The following is a 22,007-nucleotide window of genomic DNA, read 5'->3' as shown; positions in this document are numbered from 1 at the left end:
GCGGTTGAGAGGGGGAGGAGGGGAGAGGAGGGGACCCAGCGTTACTCCTGCTGCAGCAGCAGCCTCCTTGGAGGACTTCGCCTGACAATTCATTTGCATCTGTGCAAAATCCCCAAACTGTCCCATGGGTAAGCCACGTGCAGAACATTCAGCTTCCCAGAGCGGGTGGTCGTAAATGGGTACGAGGAACCATTGCCTTGGTGACTGCTGCTGGTGGTGGTTTGAGGTGGTGCCGAGTCCCCCCCCTATCTTCAGCTACCTGCTATTCTCAATGCACCCCAAAGCCTTCTTTCAGGGCCTGAGCATCTGCTTGGCATGCAGAAGGCCCCATATTCAACCCTCCCATCTCTGGGCGCTGGTCGGTGTAGACAATTCTGAGGTAGGTGGACACCTGGCCTGATCTGGTATAGAAAGCCCCAGGTCCAACCTTCACATCTCCAGGTCGGGGTGCCTGAAATCCCAGAGAGCTGCTGCCAGTCAGTGCAGGCAACACTGAGCCATATGCACCAGTGTGTTGATTCAATATAAGGAACTTCCTCTGTCCGTGACCTGCTACGTCATTCCTTTAAGCAGGAGATGCCAAGGATCAAATGTGGGACCTTCCGCATGCCAAGTCTGGGCTCGGATGCCCAGCTGTTGTCTTTGCCCACATTACATCCACTGTATCATCCTCTCGGGCCGACAGCAGCTCTGTGGGATCTCAGGCATTACCCCCCATCTTGGACTGGCAGTCCCTTTTTAACGGGAGCTTTTCAGGGACTGGCTAGCAGATGCGTTCTGCATGCCACGCAGGTACTCTCTGCCCCTCAGTGACAGACAGGGCAGGCTTCCTCATCAAATGACACAAAGGGGGGACACACAGCCTAAAGCCTGAAGGCATGTTTTGTCTTAGCCTTTCAGCGTGTGTGCGTGTGCACGTGTTCCTCCACAGCGCCGAGTCTTTGAAGCGTGGTGCCATCTTCCTTTCCGAGAGAAGTGCCAGCTTTTAACCGGAGGGCAGAGCTGGAACTCAAAGCCGACCTTGGCTTAGGAGGTCCCGGGGTCAACTGCAGCTTCTGATCACCCAGGCCCTCCAGGCCAGCAACTCAGAGGGGTGTGTGATGTGTTTCACTGCACCAGGAGAATCCTGGTGGGGGGGGGGAACCCTTGCAGCCTCTGACGCACAGGTGAGGCCAGGTAGCTAGGTAGCCACAAAGACCTCCTGCGCCATCACAATTTCCTTATACGATGCTTCCAGATTTCCTTACAGATATTTTCTCTTCTAGCAGGCGGGACATAGACAAGCAGATTCTGCTGGATCGGTCCCAGTGGCCATCTAGTCCAGCATCCTGTCTTCACAGGAGCCAAGCAGATGCCTGTAGGAAACTGGCAAACAGGATCCGAGCCCAAAGGCCCTCTCCCCTCCTGGGGTCTCCAGCAACTGGCATTCAGAGGCATCATGTCGCCTCCATGAATTTATCCAGTCCTCTTTAGACCCTCTTCTCTCCCTGCCATTACCCACAAGCCGGTTTTATCTCCCACGCCGAATCTTTCTCCGGCCTCACATTCATCAAAGCCCTCTCCCCCCGTACTCCGCCAGTCTCCCCAGAAAGCCTTGCCTACCTTTAATCCATCGCCGGCACCCGAGAATGACACATGCCGCGTTTAATTAACTTTATTGATATTCAGAAATTAAGAGAATGACTAAAGGTAATTGCTCATTAAAAATCATTAAACTGACGCAGCAGGCATCAAGCAGCCTACCTCCCTGGTTTTTCCAATTAAGGCAACCTCCACTCTCCTGCCCCTCCGCGCTTTTCGCCCCAAAGCTCTGTCGCAGGAAGTGGGGACGTCCTGCCTCTACCCCACGCGGGGCGGCTGCAGACACAACCCTCGGGTAGCAGAGGCATCCGGCTGGATGAAGTCAGAGATGCCGGGGGAATGAAACGCACGGCAGGTCTGCGTTGGCGCCTGGAAGGACACAGATTGCTTCATGTCACTGCATTCCACAGCTCGGAGGCTGGCAGGTGAATGCGTGCCCTTCTCTCTTGTTTTATTTAATGTGCATTTTAGAAGCGTGTGGAAATATCCAGCCCCACCAACCACTTTGTGGAAAGTGTGTCTCTGTGTGTGTTTATTTGTGTGTGTGTGTGTTTGGGGCTGGATTTCATGCATGCATAATTATTATTTTTTAAAATTCTCTGCCTGCTGCATCCACATTCACCCCCAGAAAGGCCAAATTCTGCATGCTGAATAAATTCTGCAACGCAAACAGCACGAGGTGCCAATGCATTGGGGCTGTGGAATTTATTCCGCTTGCAGAATTCTGCAACTCAACCGCGTTTGCATCTCACGTCATTAGAGCCGCAGTCGAGCGGCCGGGAGTGGGGTGCTCTCCGTGAATGCCGAAAGGTAAAAGACTCATTGCTCCACCCACTTTTGCCTCTGGTCCCGCCCACCACAGACATGAAGGTTTCCCAGAAAGGAAGGGGGGGCACTCAGGCCCAAAAAGCTTTCCTGCATGAGACAGAAGCCATGAAGGATCACTCTGCCTATTAAGAAGGAAGACGGTGAAGGAAATCTGGGGAAACCTCACACAGGTCTAGAAACTTGAGTCAGTTGTGGCAGGCAGGAGACCAGGGGGTGAAAAGGAAAGGAAGAAGGAAGAAGAACATGGGAAGAGGGAGGTAAGGGGGAGATGGGGAGCCTGTTGTAGGGACAGGGGGCAGGAAAGTCCTGCTGACTGGAGGGTATGGAGAGGCTGCCGAAGATGGGAGCAGGAGGAGGAGGAGGAGAGACAGAGGCCACTGACAGCAGCCTATGCCCAATACAACCCAAATTGAAATGGAACAGACTCTGCCCCAGTGCATCCCTCGCAAATTAATCTCCAGATTAAGCTAATGCGGCGTTTGCTGTTCCGCCTTATCTGGTCCCAGCCAGAGAGCCGGAGAACTGAACCCTCCTGCTTCGCGCACACACACATACGCACACACGTTGCTGCATTCCAATTTTTTCTTAAAGCAGCCGCGAAAGTGGCAGGCGCATGCGATTCCTTGGGGCTGCTGTTGGAGTGGGGGGGGGGGAGAGAACCCACATCCCTGCTACGGAACCGGCACTCGCCAATCAACACCCCACCATGGCCTTGCCTGGATACACAAACCTGCTCCCTTTGGCTATTTTTTTACAAAAAAATTATTCCGTTGAAAACACCTGAGACTTAGGGTCTGTAAAAGGATTGGGCAAATTCACGGAGGAGGAGGAGGAGGAGGAGGAGGAGGAGAGGAGGGTTACTGATGGCTACTAGCCATAATGGGTATGCTCTGCCTGCACAGTCGGAAGCAGAAATGCTTCTGAATGCCAGCTGCTGGAAACCGCAGGAGGGGAGATGGATCTTGCGTTCAAGTCCTGCTTGCAGGTTTCCCACATGGGCATCTGGTTGGCCACTGTGAGAACAGGATGCTGGACCAGATGGGTCACTGGCCTGATCCAGCAGGGCCCTTCTTATTTTCTGATGTGGGAACAGGTTCCTTGATGACACATTTAAACTACCAGCTGGGCCCCCCCCCCGCCCCAATCACATAAGCAGATCCTGATTCAGAGCAACTGTCCTGTCTAGTTTATTACAGCAATGCCCACAAAACAGGTCTCTCCTGCCACAGACTGAGCCGGCGCTACAGCCTTCCGACAGCTTGGCCTTGCTCCCAAAGGCACATTCCTCCATTGTCTCCAAAGACAGATGGATGCCAGCCTGTATGTTTCACTTCTACCCAAAGGCGTTCTGCATACGCTCAGAGATGCCGTGAGCTACCAGTTCACATGGGACGGAGCTGGCCCACTCAGCTCTCCCACGCCCTCAGCCCTGATGGCATGAACATGGCATTGTGAGACAGTATGCCAGCTCCCAAGGCACTTAGGAACCCAGGAAGCAGCCTTTTTCCAAGTCAGACCACGGGTCCATCTAGCTCAGTATTGTCTACACTGACTGGCAGCAGCTCCCAGCCCTTCTTGGAGATGCCACTCAGCTACAACCCTCCTTCGCTTGGTGAAAACTCCGCCTTTTGCAAGCCTTTGAGAGTGGCAGTTACCCCACGTCACCTTTGTTATGTGTGTGTGTGTGGGGCCTCCCTCTTCCCCCCTTAAAGCCCTGGGAGCCACCTTGAAAGCCATTCCCTGAGACCCGCCAGCACTAGTTGCGAGGAGGAGCTGCAGTCAAGATCCTGTTACATAAAGGAGCCATATGCTGCCTGCGCTAATCCCAGGGTTGGGATCAACGCTAAAGACGTCAACGTATCCCTCCTGAGTCCAAAGTCAACACAACACCTGTGCTGCCCCCTCTCCAAGGTTGGGTGGGGGAATCTGTAGGATTTTTTGGGGGGGCCCCCTCTGTCGCCATGTAGGGGGCCAGCAACCCTGTGTGGCTTCTGAGGCAGGTAGGCATTTAAAAGGGAAGTTGATCCATTCACAGCCAGTTTGCTCTCTGAAAAAAGCATTGCACAGAATTTGGTCACGTCCAAACCATCGCTCTCATAGAACCGTAGAATTGTGGTGTTGGAAGGGACCCCCAAGGGTCATCTAGTCCAACCCCCTGCAGTGGAGGAATCACAGCTAAAGCATCCCTGCGCTTCAGCCCAGCAATGCTCCTATAAACAGTCACGGCTTCCCCCCGAAGGATTCTGGGAGCTGGGCATTAAGGGTGCTGAGTGCTGTTAAAAGATGACGCCTGGCATTACAGTTCCCAGAGCTGGAATATTTTGTTTTTTGTTTTTTGTTTCATAAAATTTATGCATTGCTTGATTGTTAAAACAAAAAAAACCTTAAAGTAGTTTACAAAAAGGAAAAAAGGGGAAAAAAGAAAATCAATTTACAACAATACTTTAAAATGCTGAAACAGATTAAAATTCACCTCAGGTTTCTAAGCGCCAATGACAGCCTTGCCGAAACAAGAATGTTTTTATCAGGTGCCCAAAAGAGTGCAGGGTGAACTGGCAAGAAACATGGTTTCTCCCTAAGGATTCTCGGAGCTGTGCTGTGTTAAGGGTGCCGAGAGTCTTTTGGAGACGCCGCACAGCGCTACAGTTCCCAGAGTGGTTTCTCAACCATCCTCCCATCACAGGGAACTCTGGGGATTGTAGCTCCGGCAGTGGAGTGTGTGTGTGTGTGTGTGTGTGTGTGTGTCCTAACAACTCTCAGCACCTTTAAAAAACTACACTTCCCAGAATTCTTTGGTGGGAGCCATGACTGTTCGAAGTCGGCGCTTTAAATGGATGGTGGCCTTTAAGAGAGGGGGAAAGAGATGGGGGAAGCATAGGCCAGGGTCCGCAAAGCCCACGCCCTGAATGAATGAAGCCGTTTTTAGCCTCACAGCAAACCACTAGGCCACCTTGCCTAGCGTTGCTTGGACTTAAGGTAGAAGCTTTCTGTGCAGAAGGTCCCAGATTCAGTCCCCCAAGAGCATCTTCAGGAAGGGCTGGGAAAGACTCCTGACCTGAAACCCTAGATAGCTGCTGCCGGTCAGTGCAGACAACACTGAGCTAAAGGCACCAAGGGTATGACTTAGTACACCTGGTCTTCAGGGTCTCAAACAAGGAAGTCTCCCCCCAGCCCTACCTGGAGATACCCTTGGGAACTGTATACAAAGCAGGGGCGCTACCAAAGTGCTGTGGCGAATAAGTGAGGCTCCAGTCCTCATGGTTCTGAACTCAAGGCTGATTTGAACAGGAACACAGAATACTGCCTTTCACCCTTGGTTCATGCCGTGGGTTTTCTGCAGTTATGATTATGGGATGTAAACACAGAGCAGCCAAACCCAACACTGCTAGAGTGGACATGAAGGTAACTCAGTCCTCCAGGCTTAACTTCCTGTTTACCTGGACTGAGTTACAGGAACCAGAAGTAGGTGCGGTCTTACCTGGGAACAAGATCCCAAAGAAGATTTTCCATTTTGCCTCATCTTTTGAACAAGCAGGATGCTCTCTCTCAGCTTGCAGCTGAGAGAAGCAGAGGTGAAGCCTGTTCCCCTATGGAATCAGCTTCACCACATGTAAATATATTTATCTAAGCTTATCTGCCTCTTTGAGCCTGTACTGTATCTCATGGATGAGTGTAAGTAAACTCTTTTATATTTTATAATCAGTACAGTGTTGTGTCTTTACTTTTAAGAGGGAAGAAGGGCAATATACCAGGAATACATATTTCTTATAGAGGCTTTAGCAAGCCTATGCCACCGTTTTCTGCTGTGTATTAAAAGGGAATGTAACTCTGCTAAGTTTGGAGTTTGCTCACACAAGCTGGGATAGAGATATATAAATAATATATACTCATCCACACTCCTAAACATTCCCACAATGATATGCAATCATATGTATGCATACTTCAGTATATTTATTTGCCACATCCATCTATCCCTAACGAGAAAGTAAGATTCCCGTCCTCAGCAGACAACCGAGACACCTCACCCAGTTTTCAGATGGAGAATGCTCCCAGCCCAACCTGGAGATGCCAGTGGGGCCTTTTGCATGCAAGGAAGGTGCCCCCCCCCCCGTGCACCATGGAGCTCCTTTACAGAGGGGGGGGGGTCAGCAGTGAGAAAGAGCAGGGTGGATTTTGGAAACTCACCGCAGCGAGAAGTGGAACAGAAAAGCTTTCTAAGCAAATGGGGGAGAGGTGGGTAGCGGGAGCTGGAGTACCTGCCAATGTACTGGAGGAAATGAGCCCCCCCACACTCCCCGCTCCCCCCCCCCCAGGATTCCAGCCTGCCTGACCTCTATTAACCAGGGTTAGCTTTCTTTCAGTTGCCTGCCTCCGTGGGGAAGCTGCAGCACTGATGTCCTTGACCGCCCTCGCCAAGCAGAGCGAGGAAGGGAGGGAGGGAGGGGTGTCCCTGGCCACATATCTGCAGAGACAAAAAGGCTTTGGCGATGGACGGAGGGGCAATGGAAACAAGAGGCCAAAGAAAGGCCGCCTCCGGTTCCAGATAAGGTTGGAGAGGGGGAATTGCATCCAGGTCTCCTTCTGTTATCAGAAATCCCCCAGTTGGCTCTTCCTCAAACAATGCATGAAATGAAACTCAGGTTATCCTCTGAGATTCACACGGCTCCACAGCTGAGCTAGGTTCATTATCCTGAAAACAAAGCAAGGCTTCCACTCCTCCTGGTTCTACGGCTCCAACTCAAATACGGTAGAAAAATGTGTCTCTTAAGGATAACTGTACCTATGAATGCATCTGTCTATCTATTTATATCTATCTATCTATCTATCTATCTATCATCTATCTATCTATCTATCATCTATCTATCTAAAAAGCAGAGACATCACCATGCCGACAAAGGTCCGTATAGTTAAAGCTATGGTTTTCCCAGTAGTGATGTATGGAAGTGAGAGCTGGACCATAAAGAAGGCTGATCACCGAAGAATGGATGCTTTTGAATTCTGGTGCTGGAGGAGACTCTTGAGAGTCCCATGGACTGCAAAAAGATCAAACTTATCCATCCTTAAAGAAATCAGCCCCGAGTGCTCACTGGAAGGACAGATCCTGAAGTTGAGGCTCCAGTACTTTGGCCACCTCATGAGAAGAGAAGACTTCCTGGAAAAGACCCTGATGATGGGGAAGATGGAGGGCACAAGGAGAAGGGGACGACAGAGGATGAGATGGTGGGACAGTGTTCTCGAAGCGACTGGCATGAGTTTGGCCAAACTGCGGGAGGCAGTGGAAGACAGGGGTGCCTGGCGTGCTCTGCTCTGGTCCATGGGGTCACGAAGAGTCGGACACGACTGAACAACTGAACAACAACATCTATCTATCCAGTGTAGCACACTGTTAAACTGTGGAACTCCCTTCCACAGGAGGCAGGAGTGACCACCAACCTAGATGGCTTTAAAAGAGGGTTAGACAAATTCACGGAGGAGGAGTGGGCGACCGATGGCTACTAGCCAGGATGGCTCTGCTCTGCCTCCACAGCTGGAGGCAGCGATGCTTCTGAATCCCAGTTGCTGGAAGAAGGCACAGGAGGGGAGAGTTACTCTTGTGCTCAAATCATAGAATTGTAGAGTTGGAAGAGGCCTTGAGGGTCACCTGGTCCAATCCCCTGCAATGCAGGAATCTCATCTGAAGTATGCATGCCAGGGGGCCAGCCAACATCTGCTTGAAAACCTCCAAGGAAGGCGATTCCACCACCTTCCAAGGAAGTCTGTTCCACTGCTGACCAGCTCTTACTCTCAGAAAGTTCTTCCTAATGTTGAATAGGAATCTCCTTTCTTGTAACTCGAAGCCATATAGGCATCTGGCTGGTCCCTGTGAGAACAGCAGGATGTTGGACTTGATGGGCCACTGACCTGAACCAGCAGATTACATATATTTTTTGAAAGTATCATTCAGCAAGCAATTATGGTAGGGGAAATAGCTTTCAAAGGTGTGTGTCCACAAAATTAGCACAAAAATACTGGTGAATTTTCACGAGGACTCTGGGCAGGGGGAGAGATGGGTTTGCAAACGGATGCAGAAATGCAGAGAACTTGTGTGAAGATGGAAAAAACCAGGGAGCATAGAGGAACCAAGATTCGTCTGACATTAGTTAGAGAAGAGAGATTGTTCCCATAGTTTCATCTTCTCTCCCCACCGAGTGTGGACAAGCTAAAATCTCGACTTCTACAACATCTTTGCAGGAGGCACCCAAGCAAATCAGTATTGGCATCCTGCCGGCTTTTTAGGAAGCACCTGTTTACCCGGGCATTCCCTTGATCTCTCGACCCAAGCCTCCTGTTTTAATTGCCGTGCTGTTTGATTGCCTGCTTCAATTACGCTCGTTTATCTCAGTGTTTTAGCAGGGATCGTTTCGTCATGTGCTTTCGTGATTCACCTTTTAATATTTCTGTACCTGCTTTGCACACCTTGCAAGCTGCTTTGACAGGTATGTTGGCGTTAAGCAGTAAATAAATCCAATAACCGCCTTCCGAACCTTCACAGGGGGCGGCCAACCAGAAGCTCCAAAGGGAAGCCAGTAACACTCCCCACCCCCTCCTGCAGTTTCCAGCAACTGGGATTCAGAAACATTGGAGTGGAGGCACAGCATAGCCAACCTGGCTAACACAGGTGCCAATTCCCAGGGCCCCTGGGTGCCCGAGCACCCACAAAATTCCCCATGAAGGCGCCAGGCACCCACAAATTTCAGTGCCAGGGCCATGCACACTGCATGACACCCATGACCTCAGGCACTCCTGCTGGCTAATAGGCAATGATAGCCCATGCCTCCCCCCAGCACCCATACCTGTTCCTCCCCTCCTCTCAGGATCTCCTGCCTCCCTTGGCTTCATGGCAGAGCTGGTCCTCTAGCAACCTCTGGGAAGCTCATAATGAGACAATCCATATTCTCCCCCCTCTTCGGGTTTTTTTTTTGGGGGGGGGAGGGGAGACCACACCCCTCCCCCACAACCACCCCCTCCCCCACTCCAAGGAGCTGCCTGTCAGAAAGCCACGCCACTCCTGCGCTCTCAAGGAGAAAGATGTAACACGCTCCCCATATCCCCTTAGCCAGATTAATTACGAGGCGCCCGGCCCTGGCTAAAAATACAGATATCTCTGGAAAGCTGTAATTTTCCTGCACTCAGAGCAGAAAGAGAAACGCAGACCTGCCAGCGCATCGCATTCCCTCGCCGCCTCTTCCACCGCCTCCACGCAGAGAAAAAGCTGCTTGCTGGGTTGCCTGGGCCGATTCCCCAAAGGGGCCTCCTCAGACCAGAATCTGGTCTCCTCAGGTGATCTCCCCATCTGTCCCAGGTGAACACAGTGGCACGCTGTTATGCACCCCAATTCTGATGCCTGGGATGGCAATGCGAACTCCTTGACTGACGCCTCCTTCTCAGCCAGCACATCACTTGCTAAGTTGCCGCTTATAGAAGCTCACTGAACAACAGACCCACAGACCCTCTCCTGGGGGGGAAAGATTACCGGTATCTCTTTCTTGCTCTCAAAGACATATTTATGCACCCACACAGCAAACTTTGCTCTGGCAGCTACGAAAAGGGGAGATGGTTTGCCAAAAGTTTTGACATGGCAGGTGGAATTTTAATGTATTTTATTGTATGTTTTGCTGTAGAGGAACAAGGCATGGTTTGCCATGTGGAAACACAAGATCCCATGGAGCTCTGATGAAGTTGAAGGGTGGAAGATTCAAGACAGGTAAAAGGACACGCACGCGCGCACACACACACACACACACACACACACACCCTTTATGCAGCACGTAGTTAGACCACGGAACTCTCCCACAGGAGGCAGTGATGGCCACCAGACTACATGGCTTTAGAAGAGGGAGAGACAAATTCATGGTGGAGGAGGGGGCTATGGATGGCTACTTGTTGCCAGGGTGGCTGTGCTCTGCCAGCAGCCTTCTGGTCAATAATCCTGTTCTTCCAGTGGCCAACCAGCAAGCAGGATTTGGGTGCAAGAGGAATCTCCCCTCCTATGGTTCCCAGCAGCTGGTATTCAGAAGCCTGCATTACGTATCATCTTTAGGCACGAGGGGAAAACTTTTCAAGCTTTATGAGGAATGGTTGAAGGAGTTGGGGATGTCAACCTGGAAAACAGGAGACTGAGAGGATATATTTTGGAGCCTACATTGGCTCCCAGGACATTTCCGAGCACAATGCAAAGTGTTGGTGGTGCCGACCTTTCAAGCCCTAAACAGCCTCGGCCCAGCAGACCTGAAGGAGCGTCTCCACCCCCATCAAAACAAAATAAAATAAACAATTCCTTCCAGTAGCACCTTAGAGACCAACTAAGTTTGTTCTTGGTATGAGCTTTCGTGTGCATGCACAACCCCAACATTCAGCCTGGACACTGAGGTCCAGCTCCGAGGGCCTTCTGGCGGTTCCCTTGCTGCGAGAAGTGAGGTTACAGGGAACCAGACAGAGGGCCTTCTCGGTGGTGGCACCCGCCCTGTGGAACGCCCTCCCACCAGATGTCAAGGAAATGAACTACTACCTGCCTTTTCGAAACAAAATAGGAAATTCTTTCCAGTAGCACCTTAGAGACCAACTGAGTTTGTTCTTGGTATGAGCTTTCGTGTGCATGCACACTTCTTCAGAGGATGGACATTAAAAAATGCCTTTTAGAAGACATCTGTATCAGGAATTTTTAAATGTCTAATATTTTACAAGTTTTTATGTGCTGTAAGCCACCCAGAGTGACTAGGGAAACCCAGCCAGATGGGCGGGGTATAAATATTATTATTATTATTATTATTATTATTATTATTATTATTATTATTATTATTGCTATTATATGGTGGCTCCTAGTTACAAGAAAGGAGATTCCGACTAAACATCAAGAAGAACTTTCTGACAATAAGAGCTGTTTGACCGTGGAACGGACTCCCTCAGGAGGTTGTGGACTCTCCTTCCTTGGAGGTTTTTAAGCAGAGGCTGGATGGCCGCCCGTCATGGGTGCTTCAGCTGAGATTCCTGCATTGCAGGGGGTTGGACTGGATGACCCCTGGGGGTCCCTTCCCACTCTGCAGTGCTATGATTCAACCAGGCATTTGGCGCCCTGCCTTTCTGCCCCCCCCCCTCAAAAGCAGCCCCCTGCCAGCAAGATTTCTCTCCCTCCATTCCAAGTCACCCATAGAAGAGTTCAAGATGTGGGACACCAGTTTCGCTTTTAAAACACACACCACACACACCACACACACACACACACACACAACCTGCGATTTCGACGCTTAGCGGTTCATGTTCCTTTCGCCTCTCGGCCCCAGGAGACGCCGGGTGGCGCTCAGTTCCCCTCTGGCTCCATCCCAGGAGCCGGGAGTTTGCTAAAAGGTTAGCCCACCGTCCTCGCTCCCCCGAGGGCGCGCTTCTGGTGCCCTGAGGCGTCCGCTGAGAGCCAGCTGCTACACACACACACACACACACACACACGGGGAGAGAGAGAGAGAGAGAGAGAGCGCGCGAACAGAGCGCACCAAGCCCAGGAACTACGAGGGAAAGCGAGCGCCAGCTGCCCGCCACGCGTGGCTTCCAAGACGACCCCCCCCCCCATCCTCCCTATTATATGCAAAGCGGCTAATGTCAGCTAATCGCCCCCAAAATGAACGCGAAGGCGGGTGGGCGTGGGAGAGAGGATCGAGTCAGGGGTTCGGGGCGGCCGACACAACTCGTGCCAAGCTCGTCATTAGTTTAGGAACGTGCGAAGACGCCTTAGACCGAGTCAGACCGTCGCCTCCACTTAGCCGGTGCCGGGTTGAACCCTGCGGAGGCCCATAGGCAATCGGAATCTCGCGCCCCGCTCGCAAATGATCTCCTAATACGTTTGCTATTTTACCAACCCACAATTTGAATAAGCCAATTTTATTTCAAAATCAAAGCAAAATTATTTCGATCTTTTGTCGCGCCCCCCCCCCCAAAGGCAGTATTGCATTTAGCCCAGTACTGTTGGCACTGTCATGGGTTGCAGGCATTCCCAAAAGGAGGTGCAAAGTGTGGGAATGTTTTGGGATGCAGGAGAGGGTATATTGTTTAAGATATCTTATTCCAACTTGTGTTTACAAGTCCCAGAAATTAGCAGAGTTCTCATTCCCCTTTTTAAACACACACACAGCAGATAGCTTGCTCAGGTTTGTTAAAACCTCTGTAATAAATGTCCTGGTATTTCCCCATTAATCCCTCTCAAAATAAAACAATATGCAGTCTTCCATAAAAGTATAAAACGTTTACTCACGAGAAATCATCTGTTCACAATTGGATCCCAGACAGCAGGCTTAAATTTAGTAAAAGTAATATTTACCCAGGAGACTGTTCCATAAGGGAAAAACATCTCCTTTGTGTTCTCTTGGCTGGAAGTCAAGAGAACATCTCAGTGGTGCTTGTTCTTTGAGAGCGTGGTCAAAGAGAGGAAGATGGAGTGTGGTCCCTGTGGTTTTGTGTTAACCTGCCCAGGTGAGACCACACCCATCTCCTGTTACACAGAGGAAGTCATCCCAGCCCAGGGGAAACAGCGAGTTCTGACTGGCTGGCCTAGAGTTCCCTTTCTATGTCCACTCTAGCGCTGTTGTGTTTGCTCCCACACAAAGGGGATTGAAGCTGGGGTCCCCTGCATGAAAAGCAAGGGCTCTACGCCTTCCCTAAGGCACTTCCTTTAATTATAAAGTAAGACGCTGGTCCTCATGATTCTGAATTAAGTGCTGGTTCAAAAGGGCATGTGGGAAGATGCTTGATACTGAGCCAGGCCATTGGTTGGTCCAGCTACTCCAGTAAACATGGTGCCCTCCAGATGTTTGGGCTCCGACTCCCAATCCTTCACTGCCATTGGCTACATTGACTAGGGCTGATGGGAGCTGGAGTCCAACAATATCAGCAGGCAACATGGGACTGTTCCTAGTCCTGGCCAGGAGTCTTTCCTAGCACTGCCTAGATATTTGGTCCGATTTATTACATTTGTAGGTCATTTTACTATTTTAAAAAATGCATCCAAGTAAAACATCTCAGAGCAGACCCATTGAAAATAATGCGCCTGTTAGTCATGCTCATTATTTTCAAAGGGTCTCCTCTGAGTAGGGCTGGCACTGAACAGAAGAAGAGCCTAGCTGGATCAGGCCAGCATCCTGTTTTAGAATACATATCATACCAGGACTGAGCTGTGATTCCTGCACTGCAGGGGGTGGACTAGATGGCCCCTGGGGGTACCCTCCAACACTACAATTCTATGATTCTGTGGACCTGGGCGCACCTTCTGCACACATATCAGAGGAATGGACAGTTCCCAGAATTTGATGAACATCCACTGCTGCATCTTGCCTACAGCGGTTTTCCTAATTATGGTTTAGATGAAGCAGTACCTGCATTTCAGGCCGATGCGGGCCAACTGCCAATCATTTTCATTGGATCACCTCAATTTCTGGCATTTCTGAGTGAGTGAGAGAACAATCATTCATTCTCTCCCCAGTATCTTGCTTATGGATCAATCCTTGCGGGTGGGGGTGGAATCCATCCCAGCAAATATTTATGAAGTACGTGTTCCTCCTTAAAATTCATGCCAAAGGCATTTCCCCTGAAGGGACTGCGTTTTGTTGGAACACGTCCAACACTGGGTATCTATCTATTGGGAGCAAAGATCTCCACGATGGTGCCCAAGAGAAATCCCGCGGCAGGGTTCTGAAGACCGGCCCTATCATTAGGCAGAGTGAGAAAGCTGCCCCAGTGGCATGACTCTCGATAAATTACTCTGCACCAGCACTTAACAACTGCTATGCTAGTCTATTGTTAGTCTGTTGTTATGGAGGAAACTGTTTCATCAAGTAAGTTCCAATGGCCAGTCGTGGAACTGGATCCTGTATGCATGTGAACTCATATGTGTGCCTGTGTGTGTGTGTGTGTGTGTACACCATTTTCTTCCTCGCCTCTGGTGGAAAAATGCCTTGAGCTGGCCCTGCAAGCAGTGTCAGGAAATGCTGGGCCCTGGGTGTGCTGCTGCCCCTTGTGGGGAGCCGCTGAACTGCAGGCGGCATACTATGGACTGGCTCGACCCACCCAGGGTGACAATTGGCTGTTTCTGGGCAGGATGGAATACCGGAGGGCTTCCTGCTCCGGCTTGGCTGTGCTCAGGTGACAAGGTCTTCCTGCAGCCTGGTGACTCTGACTTTGGCCCTGGCTGTTGGCAGGCAACCGTTTAAGAATTGGTGCTCATGGGAGCCCCTCCCACCATTGCTTATCATCCCCACCTGCTTTCTCCACTCTCCCCCCCCCACCTGCACTTTCCACACACAGGAGGGAAGCTGAGGCCTACAAAATGGCTCCCTCTGCTAAACCAGCCTTCATTTCATGTAGCTCGACCCTCATCCTTGCCCGCAAAGAAGGGAACCAGCTGCTGCGATGTGGTGGGCCAGCTTCTCCAGCCCCTTCCCCTGTCCCAGTCAGCCCTCGGCACTTCCCCTCCCTCCCCAAGTGCCACTCTCCGAGCGGGGTGTAATACGCATGTGTTAATTACAAATTTTTTCCATAATAAAAGTTTATAGATGCAGCACCTTCTTTAACTGATTGAATTAAAGAATGTTATTGACTGTAAAAAAAAAAAAAAAAAAAAGAATTGGTGCCTGCGTTAATTTTTTTCCTCTTCCCTCCCTGTCCCTTCTCCCTTGTGTGTCGTGTTCTTTCGGACAGAGAGCCTATGGGCAGAGGCTGCCTTGTTTTAATTGACTGTGTGTATGCCACTCTGGGAACCTTTTTGGCTGAAGAGTGGGCTGCGGATACTCCAGAGAAACAAACCAACCCGAGGTCTCAGTCATGCTAAGGTGTTATCAGCTATCTCCCACTACACAGGTTCACAGAAGACTCTGCAGGTGATTTCTGTAATATATCTATTTAGGTGCTTTACAGTTTTTATAAAACACACACACACACACACACACACACACACACAGTATATATGAATTGTGGGAATTGTATGTATGATACAAAATGTAAAATTAGTCCCAGCTGGAAAAGGAGGAAGTAGAAAAGGAGACATTCCAAAATTGAGCAAACCCTGATGGCTCTGCCTGCACACACACACACACACACACACACACACACACACACACACCTGTCTTAATTAAGCTGCCCTCCTCATGGAAACAGAGAAAACTGTTGCTGGTGCAGCTAGTAAGACCATTAGACTAGAGCCTGGCTGCTGGATTAGGCCAAAGAGGCAACATCTAGCATCCTGTTATCATGGTGGCCAACAAAATGTCCAGTATGGGAAGCCTGCAAGCAGGACCTGAGCACAACATCAACAATCCAGTGGTTCCCCATCATGTGGTATTTAGAGGTAGGCTGCCCCTGGGCATGGAGGTTCTGCTACCACAGTAGACCTCTGTAAGAAGAGCCCTGGTGGATCAGGCTGAAGTCCTAACTAGCCCAACATCCTGTTCTCACAGTAGCCAGCCAGATTCCCATGATGCAAAGCCAGCAAGCATGACCTGAGCGCAACAGCATCACTCTCTCCACTTGCGATTTTCAGAAGCTGGAACTCAAAGGCAGGTTGTCTCTGAATTCTTTATCAACAGGGGCCATCAAAAATGGGATGGCCCGGTAGATGATGGTATACTTACCTTAGGAATTGTCTGCGGACATGCATAACCAAACAAACACTATCCCAGGTGTCCCCATGTGGCACCCTTTGGTGCTGGGGCACTCTTAAGGCCTTCCTTTCGCACTCATGAACCCTCATATTAATATAAGAAGGGCCTCCTGGATCAGGTCAAGGCTCCATTACTGCCTTCTGACAGTTGTGTGTGTGTGTGGGGGGGGTTCCCATCCCTTTGTGCCTCTCTCAGAGCCGCTGGATTCTGAGCGCACACCTGATTTAATTGGAGATTAAAAAAAAGGAAGTAAGCGAAATTAGCCTCAGCCAGCATGTCTCTGGAAAAGACCCTGATGTTGGGAAAGATGGAGTGCACCAGGAGAAGGGGAAGACAGAGGATGAGATGGTTGGACAGTGTTCTCGAAGCGACTGGCATGAGTTTGGCCAAACTGCGGGAGGCAGTGGAGGATAAGCGTGCCTGGTGTGCTCTGGTCCATGGGGTCACGAAGAGTCGGACACGACTGAACGACTGAACAACAACAACAAAAGCATGCCTCTGGATGCCCCCCAAAACCAAGTCCTCCTCTTTCTGCTGTTGCAAAAGACAGAGAGGGGGTGGGCCGTGCCCACCACTGGGCAAAGCCACCAAGGGAAGCTCACATGAGGATTAACACCTTCCCCAGAGCCCCCCCCTGCCTCTGCGAAGAGGATAGTTCACCGATCTCTGGCTCAATCAGGCATGTGGTGTGACCAGCCCCAGTAAGGGAAGTTAATATCGGAGTGATTCGCTAGGATCAAATCGGGGATTTGTTACAAATCTGAAAGTCTGATTTCTCCCAACCGACAATCCGTCTGTCCATCCTCAATTAATAGCCAAGAAGGGAGATCAAGGCCTGAAGCAGCAGCTAAGCCAAGAAGCTTTCCCAATTTGGCGCAGGCTCAGGAACTCAGCCTGGCTGCCAGGATGCGGCCTGCCTCTTCAAACCGGGCCAACAAGGAGGGGCGGTGTGTGTTCAGGGGCACCTATGGGTGACTAAGGACCAAGGAGCTTATGGCCAAGACCTTGTCGTGGTTTTGCTGTCATTCCAAAAGATGAGGGGGCATGCAGGGGGGAGGAGAGAAAGACTCAGAAAGCAGCCAGGCGGCTCTCAGGGAAACAGGCCTGTGAAGCAGCTAGAATTATAAAGTGGGAAGGGACCCCCAGAGTCATCTAGTCCAACCCCCTGCAAAGCAGAAATCGTAGCTAAAGAATCCCTGGCAGGTGGCCATCCAGCCTCTGTTTTAAAAAACCCAGTGAAAAGAGGTAGTTCCTCTCTTTCTGGGGAAGAAGGCAAAAAGGTCAAAGGCATTTTTCATTTTAAGTGTTCACGTGATGATATCTCAGTCACAGGAGAGGGAGCCCAGTTGCCAAGAGCATAAATCGATCATGAAATAAACTGGCCATCTTCAACCTGGTGCCCTCCAGATGTTCTGGACTGCCACTCCTTTGGCCAAGAAAAGCTCAACAACTTTTTGTGTCTGGGTTTTCACGTTTTGAAATATGGCAGCCCTAACTAAACGATGGAACTCCCTCCCACAGGAGGCAGTGATGATCACCAACCAGGATTGCTTTGAAAGAGGAGTGAACAAATTCGGGGAGGAGGAGAGGGCTGTCGATGGCTCCTAGCCAAGATGGCTACTCTCTGCCTCCGCGGTCTGAGGCATTGATGCTTCTGAATGCCAGTTGCTTGGAACTTCAGGAGGGGAGAGAGGGCTCTTGTGCTCGGATCCTGCTTGCAGGTTTCCCACAATGGGTATCTGGTGGGCCACTGCGAGAACAGGATGCTGGAGCAGGTGGACCATTGGCCTGATCCAGCAGTCTCTTCTTATAGAATCCTAGAATCCTAGAATTGGAAGAGACCACAAGGGCCATCCAGTCCAACCCCCTGCCAAGCAGGAAACACCATCCAAGCATTCATGACAGATGGCTGTCAAGCCTCCGCTTAAAGACCTCCAAAGAAGGAGACTCCACCACACTCCTTTGCAGCAAATTCCACTGCCGAACAGCTCTTACTGTCAGGAAGTTCTTCCTAATGTTTAGGTGGAATCTTCTTTCCTGTAGTTTGAATCCATTGCCCCGTGTCCGCTTCTCTGGAGCAGCAGAAAACAACCTTTCTCCCTCCTCTATATGACATCCTTTGATATATTTGAACATGGCTATCATATCCCCCCTTAACCTTCTCTTCTCCAGGCTAAACATACCCAGCTCCCTAAGCCGTTCCTCATAAGGCATCGTTTCCAGGCCTTTGACCATTTTGGTTGCCCTCTTCTGGACACGTTCCAGCCTGTCAGTATCCTTCTTGAACTGGGGTGCCCAGAACTGGACACAGTATTCCAGGTGAGGTCTGACCAGAGCAGAATACAGTGGTACTATTACTTCCCTTGATCTAGATGCTATATTCTTATGCAATCTGCTTTGGCATGGAAGGTTGAAGAGCCCCTCATTAGTGGTGGACTTTGGGCTTTCAAATTTCAGCAGAGCCCTGGGCAATGCCAAAATTTTGTGCCCCCTGTGGCTCCCTCTCCTCTTGGCGCCCAGAGCAGGTGAACCGGCCGCACTCCCCTAAATCTGCCTCTGCCCCCCCTCCTTTGCACAAATAGAGCGACTTTTTTGGCCCTGTCTTCTAAGGCGAGGCCCCCTTTTCCACCTGAGAGTCCTCCCCCCACAACACGCACACAAATAAATGCTCACCTTGCCCCACCTTCCTAAACTCCAAGGTCCGTCTGGACTTTGATTTCCTTGGGAGACGCTGGTGAGGAACTACTCGAGATTGCTCTGCCTGGATCGGTCTCTCTTCAATACCCGTTGACACACCCCTGTCCCCAGTCACACAGTTCAGGGCCCCCAAAACCGGGCTTCTCCCTCACTGCCATCGCATCCTTGGCGTGGTGGGGAACCTATACGACTTCAGTGTCTGCGATTACAAAACCAGGATTACATCCTTAATGCAGAGCACCTAGGTGTAACGTTGTGTATTTTTCAGAAACTACACAGGTTCTCAAAGCTCACCCACCCTAGAAGTCAAGTTTCCACCTTGGTCTGGACAACAACACCCCCAAACCGTGTATTAAAATCCGGGGGGGGGGGGAAACCATGCAGCTGTGCGTTTACCAAAAGGACATCATTTGGGAAGGGTGGCAAGTGTGGATCATCCCCTCCCTTACTACACAGAGGAGCATCTGTCCATACAGACCTGGTTACCATTATATATGGAATAACGATTACAGTGAATGTCCTTATAATAGGCCATATTCCCTTGATTTCAATCTCGGTCGCACCCAGGAGCAGGGCCTTTCATGTGCGGTGCAGAGCTTTTTCACCCCCTGCCTTAAAATGGCATCTCAGCATCCTTTTGAAAAATTGCACTTCAAAATGCACAAGAGCAAATATAAATCAGGAACAAGGGGAGTTGTTAACTTATTGTTACAATAAAGGTATTGTGCCTCTTCTCTTGGTTGTGACACAGGCAGACAGATGGGAGGGGGGAGCATTAATGATTCATCCATTATTTGGAATAAATCCAAGGGAACAATTTAAAACAAAAAATTCAAAAGGCTTCACATTTATTCATGGAGCAATCCTAATCACAGGGCAGTGTGTGCGTGCATACATGTCTGTGTGTGTGAGAGAGAGAGAGAGTGAGAGAGCCATCAACCCAACTTTGGAAATACTTTTAAAAAAAGATATAGGTCCAATTTGACTTTTTGCTGTTGGCGGTGACACCACCCACCCCCTCGCAACCCAATTTTAAAAGTCCTAGAGTAGATTCAGGACTTTTTGTGCTGAGGTTAGATGGCCATCTGTCATGGAAAAATTAGTTGAGATTCCTGCATTGCAGGGGGTTGGACTAGATGACCCTCGGGGTCCCTTCCAACTCCACAATTCAATGATTCTATGAAGGGGGCACCTTGTCCTCAGTGCCTGAAACAGCACAATCCTCTATAAGCCCCACTGGGAAGGGAGAGGCAGGAAATTGAATCACAGCCTTAGCAGTTCAGAATCTCTTGGAGGGGAAGAAGAGGCGTTGAAAGGGGCTCTGTCCCTGTAAATGATGCACTGGCCCACTTTCACAAGACCCCTTCCAAATCCCCCATATAAGTCTGAGAACACAGACCTTCCTTTTAAACATTTATTTTTAAAAGAAGAGGGGATCAGGCATTCTCCCCAAGCTGTTTCTGCTATTTTTATGTATAGAATATTTTTGATATCTGTACATGTTTTTCACTGCTTTAAAGATAAGTAAATAAAAAAAAATTGTCCAGAGTTTACTGGTGGCACCTAGGTCCCTGTCCAATAGTAAACACCCGAAAGTTGCTTTGTAGAGCCTTGAATAAAAGGCTGTCTAATTACGGAAAAAGAGAACCCACCACCAGGTAACTATGTTCACTAAGTAAAAACACACTCAGAAATTAAGAATCATAAATAATATCCCTTGGGACAAGGATCCACCCCCCCACACATCAGTGGAGTGTTGCTCTAACAATTCAGTGCTTCAGGATCCCCTAAGGCACCCCCCCTTTCCCTACAGATGAGCTAAATTAACCCCAGGGGAGTAAGTGGGCGCTTAGCCCTGCTTGATCTGGGATTAAAAACAGGTTCAGACCTTGGCCGGTCAAGGAGAGTCTGTGCATACAGGAGTACGATTAAAGGACAGAGGTCAGGTTGACCCACTTTAGGAAACCCGGGGGGGTCCCTGGGGGTATCTCAAAAGAGGGGCTTGCAGATTCTAGAAGGCTTCCTTTTTGGGGAACCTTCTTCTCTCCTCCTCCTCCTCCTCCTAAAAAAAAAAGTATTGGCGAGAGGAACTTGGAGAAGTTTCATACGAGGAGCGTCTCTGGATTGTTATTATTGTTATTATTTTAAATCCAATCCAGGAGAGTCAAAACGGCCGTATGGGCTGAGGTTGGGGGGGGGGGGCGGTGGCTGGGGAAGGGGGCTGAGTTGCCTGAGGCGCCTGGCGAGACCCTCATTTGCAACACAGAGCAGCCTCCTGTAACCTAATTATATCAGCCGCTGGGCTCTTTTCCTTCTCGCCTGCGCGTACAGATTTGGGGTGTGTGTCAATTCTTCTCCAAGGGGCTCGAACACGATTGTACGCTGTTTCCCCCTTGTTTTCCTCGCTCCGTCAAATAATAACATTCCCCCCCTTTAAAACAACAACAAGATTAGCACGCACGGTGGGGTAATTACAAAGGGAACCCCCGAAGCTATTGGCTCGCAATCTGCTAAGAAAAATAGAACGGGCGGGGGGACGACGAGAGAAGAGGAGGCGAGATAAACAGGGGGGTATTAAGAACGCAATTTATAGCGAAACGGGTTTTGGGGAGTGAGGCTTCGATGCTAGGCAAAGCACTTTGTTATTTTCCCACAGTCAACCCCCCGCCCCCCAAATCTCACATCCCTAATAATGAAAGAGATGGAGGGGGCTTGCCCACCACCCCCACCCCGAAGCGATCGCCTACCTTGCGCCCGGACCCCGAGGAGGGCTGCTAAGAGGAGACAGGTCGCTGGAGCCGGAGACCCCTTCATCGCCCGTCCAGGGGGGCTTCACGAGCGGAGAGGCGGAGAGGCTTCCACCGCGCCCCCAAGCAAGCGCTTTGGGGTGCTCCCCTCCAGGGCTGGCCGACCGGCCGGGCTGCTGTCCCCCTTCGGCGATCTGCTCGGTCGAGGCTGGGACTTCTCCTCTTCCTCCTCCTCTTCTACACATCCGAGCTCCGCGACCAGCCCCCGAAGCTGTCGGCTCCGCGCGATGTACAGCTGGCGAGCGAGCGAGCGAGCAAGCGAGCGCCGCTTTCAGCACGGCGGACAGCGCCCAGCAGCGCCGGCGCCGGGGATCGCCGCCCGCCGGGTGCTGAAGGACAGCTCCTTACCGTAACGCTCCGAGTACGGCGACGCCGACAAATCCTGTAGAGCGAATCGCATTGACTAACATCGGCC

At 50.5% G+C, this 22,007-nt stretch overlaps 1 protein-coding gene across 1 annotated transcript in view; it reads right to left on the bottom strand.

Moving 5' to 3' along the window:
* The window catches only part of SEZ6 (seizure related 6 homolog), a 93,440-nt gene extending 71,676 nt beyond the window's left edge, over positions 1-21,764 (bottom strand). The window contains exon 1 of the mRNA XM_033172567.1: positions 21,533-21,764. Within this exon, the coding sequence (XP_033028458.1) occupies positions 21,533-21,599 (67 nt within the window). The 5' untranslated portion in view covers positions 21,600-21,764. The remainder of the gene's footprint in view (positions 1-21,532) is intronic.
* Between the last annotated feature and the right edge of the window lie 243 nt (positions 21,765-22,007).

The sequence above is a fragment of the Lacerta agilis genome, chromosome 15 (assembly GCF_009819535.1).
Source record: "Lacerta agilis isolate rLacAgi1 chromosome 15, rLacAgi1.pri, whole genome shotgun sequence".
Taxonomy (NCBI): domain Eukaryota; kingdom Metazoa; phylum Chordata; class Lepidosauria; order Squamata; family Lacertidae; genus Lacerta; species Lacerta agilis.
This window is presented reverse-complemented; position numbering and strand designations above follow the sequence as displayed.